General features: G+C 44.9%; 1 protein-coding gene across 5 annotated transcripts in view; it reads right to left on the reverse strand.

The window, feature by feature from the left end:
* Positions 1–494: 494 nt before the first annotated feature.
* LOC147040247 (serine/threonine-protein kinase pim-3-like) overlaps positions 495–13,456 on the reverse strand; it is a 55,028-nt gene continuing 42,066 nt past the window's right edge. The window contains exons 1-7 of one of the 5 annotated variants that reach the window (XM_085901910.1): positions 6,432–11,905; positions 6,313–6,359; positions 3,473–3,582; positions 3,339–3,389; positions 2,880–3,243; positions 2,185–2,361; positions 495–1,934 (exon numbers count right to left, since the gene is read on the reverse strand). In XM_085901910.1, coding sequence (XP_085758036.1) covers positions 1,729–1,934; positions 2,185–2,361; positions 2,880–3,243; positions 3,339–3,389; positions 3,473–3,582; positions 6,313–6,346 — 942 coding nt within the window. In that variant the 5' untranslated portion in view covers positions 6,347–6,359; positions 6,432–11,905 and the 3' untranslated portion in view covers positions 495–1,728. Of the gene's footprint in view, positions 1,935–2,184; positions 2,362–2,879; positions 3,244–3,338; positions 3,390–3,472; positions 3,583–3,760; positions 4,692–6,312; positions 11,906–13,456 lie in introns of those variants that run through there. The other 4 variants (XM_085901911.1, XM_085901909.1, XM_085901907.1 and 1 more) reach the window with 4 other exon arrangements.

The raw sequence follows: 13,456 nt of genomic DNA on the forward strand, positions 1-13,456 counted from the left end.
TAATAAATTAACTTGATGAATAAGAACAGTGCTTTAACAGCACTACTTGGTATGTGGAGGTCAGAAGGGTTAGCAGATCTAGAGAGGCCTATTTCACACTCCAGCTGTGACTGTCTCCTTGGTAGAACATGTGCCTCTTATTTGCAACGTGGTTTCGGCACATTGTCGTGCGGTTAATGACTGCTGTGATGTCTTGGCGCGGTCATGCTAGTCTTTGTGGTCAAATAAAAAAAAAAAAAAAAAGTTGCATTGCATTCTTGTACTTTGAAATAATCACAACACCAGTTATTTCTGTACATAAAAGTGGGATTTTAATTGAAAATTTGGTATATAAAAAAAAAAAAAGCAAATATTAAATCCTTTGGAGCCCCGAGTGGCAACGGTGAGCCCGAAGGTGTCGAATGTGGCGCGGTTGTGTGAAAAGCGTTAATTGTTTTCAACTTCAAAGTACAGATGGAGTCAACCTCCAAAGTAGTTAAATAACATTCAAATCCTTTTAAATTTAAGTAAACTTGTTTTATTCTGCTTTACATCGACAATTGTCAGTGCATCCTCCACATCTACAAAAAGGAAAAAAAATTGTCGATATGTAAAAATAAGTTAGGAATGCAAACTAAATGCAAAGTAGAATATGCAACAAAAAAAAAAATCTTTTTTTAAAGGGAAGGGAGTTTAAGCAGACAATAAATAAATAAATAACCACAGAATGTGGAATGTCTACATGTTTTGTTGACAAATAAATTAAATGCAAACGGGGAGGATGGGGTGAAAAAAATATACACACTAAAAGAGGCGGGAGGAAACACACTGTACAATATTTGCAAAAAAAAAAAAGAAAGAAAAACCCAACAACACAGTCTATGAATATTGCATTGATTGTGCATTTCACCCCTTGAGAGGGACCGAGGGGTGGGGCATAACGTGTCAAGCGGTGAGATGGCGGGAGGCAAAAAAAACGTTCAAGAGGCGACAGAACTCGCAACAGGCATGGCTGAACACGGCGGGAGAGAGAAAAAAAAAGGCCGAGCGGGGTCGAGGTGTATGCGTCTGTTGACATGTTGTAGACATTCAGAAAAAGACAGGATCCAGTTTCCAAAAAAACACCTGTTCAGGCTATAGAGTGAGTGAGCAGCTTCCAAGAGTGATTACACAGTCGCGCAATAAGTGTGTGTTTCAAGTATTCTATTCTCTCCTCTCTGATGCTCTCGCAATCTCTCAGCTGGGGGCTACTTGGCTTGTAGTGATGGAGACGCTCTCCCATCACTGAGGTTTTGAGTCCGAAAAGGAAAAAAAGTTGAAAACTGCTGAGATGAAAAGCCCCCAGAACAAGCAGCGTTCCAAACAAAAAAAAGGCACTCCAAAATTAAAACGTTGAATTTAAAAAAAAAAAAAAAAAAAAGTGTTTTCCCCAAAGCTCTATGAGAGCAGCCATATCTGAATAGGAAGGCCTTGCCAGATGCATATACCAGCCTACTGACAAAAACAAGTTCAAACGAGGGGAATAAATAGTGCTGGTAAGACCAACCAAACAGCCAACATGTTCCCCTTTAGGAAACAACTGAATGGAAAAGAAAAAAAAAAGGGGAATTTTGGGGGTAAGAGAAGCAACAACAAACAGTTGCAACCAAACAGCAACATGTTCCCCTTCAGGAAACAACTTTTTAAGAGAAACAACAACAACGAGTTGCCCCCCCCAGCAAGTCTTTTTAGAGTCCTTCAGACTTCTCCTCAGAGGCTCCCCTTGCTCGACGTTGTGCTCGACGACGAATCGGTAGCGATGGTCCGCAGGCGGATGTCGCCGGCGGCCGGCTCCTCGGGATTGGAGTCGGGCGCCTCGGCCGTGGCCCGCATCCAGGCGTGGTCGCAGATCTGCTCCAGTGTGGGCCGGTCGGAGGGCCGCAGGGCCAGGCACCATTTGATCAGCTGCTGGCACTCTGTGGAATCAAGAGAGCGAGCTCAAAAATACCGCTTTCACTTTATTTGTAGGACAATGATTCATTAACTGCAAATAATACGGGGCTGGTGTGCCATGAGATCCCGCCCCTAATAAAACAAGTGCCTTGGCTCAATAAACGCTTGGAAACACTGCTGCAATTCATTCTTTTCACACCAGTTGGTTCCGGATCCCATTTAGTACTACTTAGCGCAGCTAGGGGGCGACACAGCCAATCTTTGCCAACTCACCAGCTGACACCCTCCTCCTGAAGTACACTCTTCCCCGGAGGATCTCCTCATCCTGCTCGAAGGGGATGTCTCCGCACACCATGTCGTAAAGCAGCACGCCGAGCGACCACACCGTGGCGGAGCGGCCGTGGTATCTGTGGAAGCGGATCCACTCCGGTGGGCTGTACACACGAGTACCTACAAACAGAAGGGGGGGCAATGAGTATGGAGGGTGCACAAAATTGGTTGGTGTTTCTAGGTCATGCAAAAAGAGAGAGAGAAGCTCCCTGTGCAACCACAACAAACCGGCCAACCTATACCACCCCCCCCCTTTCTTTTTTTCCCTCCTCCTCCCTCATCGGCACAGAGCAGGAAACGTGATCCCATCATGTGACGACGCAGCTCGGGTTTCACAACAAACGCCTTACGTGGCACTCGACGGACGACCCCGACTAGGACTCGCGCTGTTCGGTTCCCGTACAGTATGGATACGCGCGAATCATGCGTCATGCATTTCGTCACAAGCGCTCACGATTCAATTAGAAATAGATTAATAAGAGGAAAGCCCCCCCCCCCCCCCCCAACTTAAAAAAAAAAACATAAACATCACTGCGTCACAAGCTAGTAAACGCCTCCGCGACTGGAAATAGCACCGAGTGCATCAAGGGCCCGACCCCCCCCCCCCCCACCACCACCAAAACAACGCAGAAGCTTACCGTCAAAGTCCGTGTACACGGTGTCCTTGAGGATCGCCCCGGAGCCAAAGTCGATAAGCTTGAGCTCTCCGGTGCGAAGATCCACGAGCAGGTTCTCGTCCTTGATGTCCCTGTGCACTACGCCGCAGCTGTAGCAGTGCCGCACCGCCTCCAGGACTTGTCGAAAAAAGCCCCGCGCCGCGTCCTCGTCCAAAGCGCCCTTCTCGGTGATGAAGTCGAACAGGTCCTTGACGAGCTCCGGCCTCTCCATAACCAGGAGCCAACCGTCGGTGCGCTCGTAATAATCCAGCAATTTGATAACTCCGCGAAAAGACGAGCTGACTTTCTTCAGCAGGAGAATCTCGAGCGGGACCATGCTTCCATTCTAAAAGCAGAAATTGAGGGACTCCGTGATGATGATGATGACTGCGGGGATTGCCCGCTCGCCCGCCCCGCCGTTACATCAAAACAAACACTTACAATCGAGCCCCACTCGGTCACCCTTTCCTTGGCAACGTGTTTGACAGCGACCTGGAGTGAAAAAAAAAATCAAAATGAGAACCATTTAGAAACATAAGAGTCGCATCGAGAGAAATTCTCCGTCCGCGACTTACCGGTGCCCCGTCAGAGAGCCTGCTGCCGGCGTAGACGGTTCCGAAGCCGCCGCTCCCCACCACGGAGCCCACCTGGTACACCTTCTCGAACGGCTCCTTCTCCACTTTGACTGTTTTCGGGGTGGGGTGGGGGGGGAAGAGGGCGATTAGCTCCCCGAGTAGATCCACAAAAGCCGTTAACCTCTTTCAACTCTCCCTCCCTCCCTCCCTCCCTCCCTCCCTCGCCGCTGCCTTGCCCGTCTTTGAAACGGCTTTGACCGAGACGTTGCAACGTTCTGGTGAACTTACCCGGCGGAAGCTGGATTTTCACGGGGAGGTGGTCCATGCTCGAAGGGTTGCAAATGTGCGAAAAAGAACCAAACTTTGACAGCAACATATTAGATAAAAAAAAAAAAAAAAAGGAGGTAAAAATGAAAAGCCGGTGGTGGGTGATCCAAGGCAACCAGAGAGAAGGGATTCGACTACTTCTAGAAAGACTTTAAGGGGTTCGGGCGCCGTCTAAATAGTAGTGTGGATCGTCTTGGGGTATATCCAACCCAGCAGTGCGCCAACTCGGCCACACCGCGCCCGTTCAAATCGTGTCACGACCGTAAAGTCGCACACCGGTGCCTGAAAACCGACATGAAAGCGGGTCGGAAGGGGGGTCGAGGTAGCACCCCAAAAAAACAACAACCAAATAGTAGATTCCGAGGAAACAACAAGAACAAGAAAAAAAGTAAACTCCCAAATTTCTGGAAACGCACACGCGTGTAGTAGGTCAAAATGTCCTCCGCGGTGTGTTGTTATCCTGAAGTGTTGCCGCTGTCTGAGCTTTGACGCGCTCTCCCCGAGCCAATATTTTGACGCGCAGTGGGACGTTAAGTATCCCTCCGCCGCAATACCCGCTGATTCTTTCGTTCAAATCTCGCTGATAAACAAAAAACACCACGTTTCCCAAAATACATATCAAAACACGTATGACAAAAACAAAAAATGTCATAAAACACACTTTTGGTCCAAAATATGGTTGGAAAGTCCCATTTGTATCACGGGACTATTTTGTCATAGTAGGAGACGCGCAAGAATCCCTGTCTGGTAGATTTGCACTACGTTCACTATAGACTTGGAGGCGGCAACCAATCAGATGTGGTATAAAAATACTTTCTTTTGGGAATTGGCCAATCAGGTAAAAGTTGTTGTAATAAAGCGAATATTTGAGTGCACGTGGAGGCAATTTTGGACGCCCCCCCCTTATTTATTTGTACCCCCCCACACACACCATTACTTATGCAGCAAAAGACAGACAGTCTGGTTGGAAAAGAAACAGTCATTTTGTAGACAACGCATAGCAAATTAGTCATGAACATATCACCACTGTTCTTTGTTCAGGAGGGCGTGGAACCCAAATAAATAGTAAAGTCTACTTAGCAACCCAAACTAGTCCATAAACATCAGTAACTAACGCCAATAAGGTGTGCAAATCTGTTTATTTTGTCTTTTGAATTTTTCAAATCCAAAACATATCAGCCTTTGCAACATTAAAACTCGGTACGTATACAAGTCACTTGACATTGTTGACAGTTTGGGAGCAAAATAGGTTAGCGATGGAAGTTTGCAAAGTTAGCCTGTGCAATTGTGGAGTTCAAACTTTCCACGTTTACTGTCACACATGGCAACATGACCTTGGCTCACTGTGAACTTTCCACTGTTTATCTCCTCTATCCGCTGATAACCTGTGCGTGTATGTGTGTATTTTTGACCGCTAACCAAACAAGAAGCGTTTGAAAAGTTCCACGGAACGTTATCGGGGCACAGACCAAGCCGGCGCAAAGTTATGTAAATTGCAAATATGAAAACAGGCTGTAACTTGCTTCGATGTTCTATATTTCATGTCATATATTAATCGGCGAAATTCATACAAGAACAAGTTATGCATTGCTTAATGTCATGTATAAATCTCTTCTTGAAACCTACCGCCAGATTTTTTGTCGAATAAAATTGTCTATTATGTTTTACAGTGTTTTTTATGACATGTTTATTATTTAACATTCCCACTTTGGTCAACATTCTGGAAAAACAACACAATACTGGAGGAGGAGGTCAAAGGGAAACTGCTGCTCCTTTGTACCCGGTTGTGTTGACAGCAATTATGATTATCTGATTAGTAGTGGAAAAAGGCAACAGAGTACAAATGTAAATTCTAACCCTGAAGCTCAACACATTTAAAACATCATTTAAAAAGCAAAAAGTGGTCCTCCTTGTTTTTCTGCAGGTATTTAAGTGAGTGCATTCTTTCAATGACTCAAACTGGCCCAAAATTGCTTCCTGAGCTAGAATTTCACTTCAAGGACTAAAACCAAGTATGTTTTCATGACCTTGTGGAGTTTCTAGCCAAAATGTCTCACTTTTCACCAGATACAAGTCAGTTGAGTTGAAGTTTTTATGTCCCAGTTTCTCATGAGGTCACACTTCATAACTATTAACAGTCTTGGAGATGCAACATAATACTCGGTCAGGAAAGCCCGCAATGTGCAAATGGGGGTGGACTGAGGTGAAGCGAAGTGGCTGTAATGAGACCCGCGATAGATGAGATGTCATAAATGTCACAACTGCTCTTGACTTTTAGTCTACACTGTAAAAAAAAAAAAAAACTTAAATAGTCACTTAAGTCGGAGCAATTTTAAAATATATAATTTCCACGTGTTAGTTAGCATAACAAAGCAATTAGCCGAGCCGTTTTTCCGACGGTATGGTGTTTTGATTCTTTAATTTTTAGTCATTTTTATAACCCGCAGATAATCTCAGTGGAAATTGATTCAATAACGTCGGCGTTCATTTTTGAAAAATATATAAAACCATACCGTCCGGGACGCCTTCCTCCTGTACGGCTGCCATTTTCTGCGACGGGCTGCTGAGGAGGACAAAAATAGCGAATCGCAATTCATGGTGTGAAAAAATTGCAATGCACATTGAGACTTACGAAAATACGAAATGACGTTAACAATAACAATTGCAAAATTTGTCCTTTCTGGGGTACCGTAGTGCGCGATCTTAAAAATGGACGCGATTTTAATTGAGGTCAATACATTCTACTAGTTCACCACTTGGTGGCAAAATGTCGGAAAGCAATATTCACAACGGCACAACGAATTTTTAAAATTATTTTTTAATCAAAGTACGTTGCCATAAAATTCACCCAATGTTGTTTTATTCCAGTGTAGTGCAATCACATGACTGTAAATTTTACATTTTAAAATCCATTTCCCGGCCGGCCTCCTCAAACTGAACAAGCAAATGAAAAGACATCATCAGGTCATAATCGACCAGCAATGACCTTACAAGCACCCAACATTACATTTCCAGCGGCCTCTAAAAATATCCTCACACACTAAATAATGCATTTAATAGACAGTATGCATCTCTCAATCCTATGCTCTGAAATGTTGGAGTGGATTATTCCAAGATTGATCCAATCTTTGCCCTGAACAAGGATCAGTCAACTTTATGAAGTATTCATGATTGTGAACTTCCCCATTCAACCTGTGGTCCATGCAGACAAGCATCTTTTTGCTGAGGTTTGATACAAATAGTCGTTCACAGCTCTCATGGGAAATCATCATCAGTTTTTTTTTTTTTTTTTTATGCGCGTCACTTCTCAGAGAAAAGCCATGAAGAAGAAAAATGGCTAGCGGCACTGTGATGAGCTGTCACTGTCCGGCCCTCCTCTCGTTTTGGGCGTATATCTGCACATGCCTGGGATGCCTCCCACTTTTCCTTTGCTCTAATTGCCGCCTTAGTAACGGGTGTCAGCCAGCCCCAAAAGGGGGTGGGGTCCGGCAGCATTTGCATCTCTAATTTGATGGCTTTCACTGGGGACACATAAAACCAGACATGCCAGAGGGTAACGTGGCCACATCAGAGTCCTGGAGTCACATGTGGTTATTTTTAGCGCCCCACCGCGCCGGTTAGTAGCGACCACATCATTTTGGTAAGCCGACGGGTTGAATTCCATCCAGCACGGCTTTGCTGGTTCAATCTGGGACGTTTGTCGTGCACTGTCCTCTCGACGTGACAACGAGTCAGGATGTCCTTACAGGGCTCAATAAAGCTTTCATTGTGATTGGCGGCCATTAAAAATCATTCGTTTGGCAATTTTGTGCGCTTGTCATGTGCCGTGCGCGGCGGCCAGGTCACCGTATGGATTACGACCCCGTCTCGGCATTACGCAACGACGTCAGGCCGGTCAGTCTGGTAATCTGCCGGCCACATTGCGTAAGAGCTCATTAGCGCTTTTAACACATTCTCTTTGCACCTTCCCGCTATGCAGATTTGGCCGGAGAATAGCGTACATGCTACATACTACATATGGAGATAACTTGTGTTAGCATTTGGTGTTAAATAAATAATATCGACCATTGTGTCCCCCCCGAGATACTCAGCCGGAGTTGTACTCGTGCACGGCGGCGTGTAAATTTAGCCGGCGTGAGGGTCAAGCGTAGGGCAAAGTGACATTTCTCGTCCTTGCGTTGCTTATCGCCTTCTGCATAGAGCGGACGAATAATAATAGGTTGAGCGAAAAGACAAATTAAAATAGTGCGTCGGGCGGCTCGGCCGGGGAGTTATTTAATTTCTGCGTCATCGCCAGCCGGCGGGTTAATGATGCCCTCGGTGAGTGAATGAGCGACGGCGGCCTTCGGCAAAACCATTTTTTTTGCTTTTTATAAGAGTAAATCTGTTTTTTAACCTTAACGACTATATTCTTCAGTCAAATGTCAACTTGATTAAAAACACCTTCCTAGTTTTGTCATGCAAAATGTTGACGTTCATTTGGCAAATGATTTACTCTGTCGGTAAATGACGCAAAATATCTATTTTCCAAAATATACATTTTTCCGTTTTTTTTTCTTCTTCACTAATAGATCACCCTCAAGGTGGACATAAATATTTCCATTTGCCATAAATGTCCTCGAAATGGAATTTCCCCTTATCCCTATTAAGTGATAGTTATTTACCAGTCAGTAATCACTCAGTAAGTCTATTGCTCAAACTGTCAAGAGATGTAACCCGCCCTAACTCGTCGTTGCTTAATCCTCATCGGTCCATAATTTCCACATACATCCAGTACAAGTTTGAGCTAAGTGCTCCACTTCCCTTCACTGACTTGATCCATTTAACCGCCCATCCCCGTCTTAAGAGGATACCGAGACCAAAGCTTTAAATCCCAATCGACTCTGGGAGGGGTGGTCAGTTGTAATCTTTTGGGTTTAAAAATAAATATTCAGATGTATTATTTTCGTCCTCTTTCGGGGATATTCGTCGATTTACATTCCCTTTGACCGGCGCCCCGGTGGACGCTTTTGACGGCCGTACTGCTGACTGTGTGTCTGCGAGGGGCCTGAGCTCGGACACGAGTTGCCCGCTCAGCAGTCTTTATTTTCCCCCAAAAAAATTGCAGCACGATGTGTAGATACGCCGATGGAAACGTCACACGCCGACGAGCCCCTTCGCCTGGGGGGTGGTTGCGGTAGTGGGGGCTACATTATCTCCTAACTCAATTTGGTTTACATGAGCGCTGTAATTAATGGCCGTGAGGTGCTTATGTGATTGACAGTTCGTCCGGGTAAACCTCAGCGGACGTTTCCTGGATTTGTCGCGTAAGCTTAGCCTAGCATAAACCGGCGTAGACCATGAATAAGATCAAGCAGGCCTAACGTACATGTTCTTGAAATGTGGGAAGAAGCTGGGACTGACTGCCTGTCGAAAATTCCCATAAGCACGTGGAGAAACCCTCACGCCACCCAGGAAGGCAAGATTCGAACCCACAAACCTCAGAAATGTGAGGCAGATGTGCTAACCGCGGCACCAATTCCAAACGCTGTCCACGTGCTACACGCTAAATTGAAAGCTAACGCGCTAAAGTCGCTTTGCGTTCCCGCTCTGCGTGATACTTCGTTTGGGTCGATACGGGCTAATGATGCTGATTAGCACGGTGACCTTCCGCTTTGAAAAGCCACTCTTCTCCGTCTTGTCCCTGCCAAAGTCCGCACACGTCCGAGTTAATGAGAATACATCGGCTAGTGATGAACCGTCCTCTTAACGAGGGGCTAGCTAATTGCACGTCGATGAGCGTCGCGCACTCAGCACTTTCAAACACAAGCCTCCCCTTATTTTACCGCCATAATTGCTCTCTTTTTCGCCGCGTAATCAAAACGAGACTTGGCGCTTACGTAACAATTATATACAAAATGTCTCATTATTCCCCCGTGCGCTAGCCTTGTCGACATCAACGGCGGCAGATCAATCCGAAATGTCAAGAACAAAGTCAATTATTCCTTCTTGCAGGCTAAGTCATGGGAAATTAGGCGCTGAAGGGAACACGATGTCAAAGCGTGATAGCGGCCGCGCCCGCCGCTACATTTGTGGCGTAGCGTCTTGCGTCACATGCTAATCACCCCTTGCCGCTTCATTCCTGGGATTGTGCTGCACACGGGTTGCGGGTCCTTGAACCGCGGGTAATTACGGCCAGGAATGCGCTCGGCCCAGAAACCAAATGAGAAGTAGCATGTTGGCATGGCAACCGGCGAGGTGTTAATTATTTTCTTCCTTGACGGAATCCCCTCTTCAAAGAGAAGAAACACCTGCGAGTCTCAGTTTCTTTTTTTTTTTTTTTATTGCCTCCGCTGGTTCTCTCTGTTTTCACAACCTTTTTCCGTTGCCTATTCTCCCAATTTCCTCTTCACGTCAGGCCTGTTTTTGACCAAACGGGTCATTTTTAAAATGCGTGTTTGTTTACACACGTCAACAACGGTTCAATTCATGCGGTAGCGCTAATGTTAGCTGGGTAGCACTTATGCTAGCCGCCGCTTCTTCCTCTGTTACTCTTTCATCGCTTGTTTGTGCACTGTCAAATATTCACTACGAACTGGTAACAGATACTAAAATAACGTCCGAGTGGGAATTCTTTATTTAATTTTTTTTTTCAAAAATGATATTAGCGACTATCATGGTGATCCAAGGTCTGTAGGGATTTGTGTTCAACTCCTCTTATCATCAAAAGATTTTCTCATTTAAATACAAATGCGCTTGAGGTAAGAATGAGAATGATTTTGTTGAAATGATCTTCCGGAAGGCGGAGGAACTGGTTTGGGCGACAAATAGCTATGACGCACACCGCATTGAATTAGAAATGAGGGAGAGGTCAAGTCACGAAAGCGCGTTTCATCTCGCCGCCTCGGTTTTGTACGTTGAAAGTATCTTACGGCAATAATGTTCTCTAATGAGAAACTAATTTCATCTCCAATTTGTTGATTTTTTTGTCATCGGTGATCAGCTGGATTTTCATTTCACTACTCAATAACAAGCGGATTGTTTTTACCTTGCCTGCCATGTTTAATTTGAGTGATGGGCCAAACACGTCCACCACCCCCCATCCTTCCTGCTCTTTAATTGGATCGTCAACAGGACCCCCCGTCTCTATTTGTGCACGGCTCCACTACACACACACACGCACAGAAAGTCACACAAACCCATCAAAACCAGAAGGGCTGTGTGACCACGTTGACTGGGGCCAAGTTTTTCCAAAAGGGAGGGGGCGGGGCACTCTGCCCCCCCGCCCTCTTAGCTGATTAGGAATCTACTAGTAAGGTTATCGCAAACTTTCCCCCGACATGCACGGAAAACACCTTGACATGTTTGTCTTCGCTGTTGGCGGGTAAACAAAGGCGCTCGCTCGCATCTATCACACCGATTTTCCATTTTGCAGGCCCGGCCCCCCCCCCAAAAAAAAACGCCCACCGCTTGTGACAACAATCCAAACACTGACTCTCATTTGACTTTTCCGTTGAAACAAGTGGTGTTGCGCTAACCTCTGCGTATGATGTCTTTCACGTGGAGATAAATAGAGGTAACTCTTTCCATCAACACAGAAGATTGAGTTGACATAAATAAAGATTGAAATGAAAGCAAAGCTTGTGGCTTGTCAACAAAATGAGTCGGTTAGCTTACGCTGTAAAAAAAAAGAAAACATTTGCATTGGGAATTAATTCAGAATTGGTAACAGAATGATTTAAAATGTATTTAATCATGTCTTTAACACATTTTTTCAATATTCTGGTTAAAATTCGGACCATTATTAAGACTGACTGTTCTAATAACTTCAAAATATATAATTAAATTTTATTAATAACTGTATTTTATGACATTTTTTTCTATTTATGATTCTTTAAAAAAATCATATTTCTAATATTATTGATATTAACTGTGCTTTCGTAGTGTAGCTTTTCCACAGTCACTCTACAATATTAATTTATATGACCAGAAATCCATAACGATGAATGTGGCTGTTTTGTAATAAAATAAAAAAATAAAAAAGGAATTGTCCGAAGTAGCCTCGAATTGGATCGTTGCGGATCATCAAACAACTCTACTGGGAATACTGCCACATGGCACCATGTGTGGATTGGGAACGTTCGTAAAAAAAAAAAAAAAAAAAACCTCTACACACACACACACACACACTCCCCCCCCACACACACACACACTAAGAAGGACTATTTCATTAAGTATTATTAGTTTAGTTTCAGGAAGCAGAGGTCAATGGAAAAAAAAAAAAAAAACCTGACTGCTCCGGATGACTTGGTACTCGGAAGTTCATCATTCCGAGCTGCTCAGCGGCCTCACATGTCCAATAACCGGCGACATAGCAATATCAGCGGTGTATTAGCGCACTCGGATTAGCAGCGGCGGTGTGTGCGGACGGGGGGGGGGTCAACACGCTGCGAAGCTCGCCGTGCCAACTGATTGATGAAAGCGGTCGTAACGAGGTTTCGCGGAAAAAGTAATAGAAATCTTTGCTGACCTGTCGCCGCTTTGGACATAAGCTGCGGCTTTGTTCTCGCCGATGCAATCAAAACATCACAAGTGTGAAAGTCTGATAAATGGCACGCTGCCACGGCAAAGTTCAACTTCCATTTTGATTACACGCGCCACACACACAAATTGGATGTCACTTTGAACAGGAAGTCGCCGTGATCATTAAACGCAAGCTCCAGGTCGTCCACAAAACCTTTTGGGTGGGCGACAAGCTGACGAGGAGAAATGAGAAGGTCAGCGAGGTCTTACAAAACTCAACATCTGCATATGTCAACGATTAAAAAAAATAAAATTGACCAGTCCACACTTTTTGGACAAAGCTGGGAACCTTCCAGGTACGCTGTTTAATCAAGACCAGTTCCTTCGTGGTTTTCGTAGTAAAGCGTCACTACTGCCTCAGGTCCACACACACACATGAGCATCAAAGCAAACAGCGCCACATGTTCTTAGCATGTCCAAAAAGCGCACGTGTGTCCTCCGCCCGTTCGTCCCGGCACCTTTGTGTCTTTTTATGAGCTCATTGCAGGGGAGCGCTCTCTCGCCAGAAGCCCCCCTCCCCTCACGCCCTCACCATCAAAGCTTGTGCGGCGCCGCCGCGTCGTTTGATGCCGCGTCGAAAAAAGAAAATAAGAGAGCCTGGAGGAGGTTTTGATTTCTTCATCCATTCTGCTCTCCATAAAAGCCAACCAGGCCACTCTTGAGTTCAGAAGGAAGGAAGGAAGGAAAGCACCATGATGGGGGTGGAGGAAGTCCCGGGACTGATGAGATGATGTCATTTACGATGTCATGGCCTGCCTGCAATATTTTAAATACGTTTGGACACCATATTGATATTGAATTCACCAGAGATTACTCACTCTGGGGCCCGATTCAAAACCTCTGCCTGAAATGTATTATTATTTTTTTTGTATGTATATATATATATTTTTGTTTTCCCCCCATTAAGTCCCATTAGAGTGCTTATATATTAGCAAGCTGTCTTGAGAACATACAGTCTGTCCAGAGTCTGATGACTAAGCTGTAAACTGCTGAAAACAAGATGTCCCATTATCTATCTCACACTGTTCCAAAGTCTCCCTTTTAATCTAAAAAACCTTCGCCGTCACAAAACCCAGAGAAGGCGCTTTTGAATAG

Source organism: Syngnathus leptorhynchus, chromosome 21 (assembly GCF_054491065.1).
Source record: "Syngnathus leptorhynchus isolate UIUO chromosome 21, UIUO_Slep, whole genome shotgun sequence".
In the NCBI taxonomy this organism is placed as follows: domain Eukaryota; kingdom Metazoa; phylum Chordata; class Actinopteri; order Syngnathiformes; family Syngnathidae; genus Syngnathus; species Syngnathus leptorhynchus.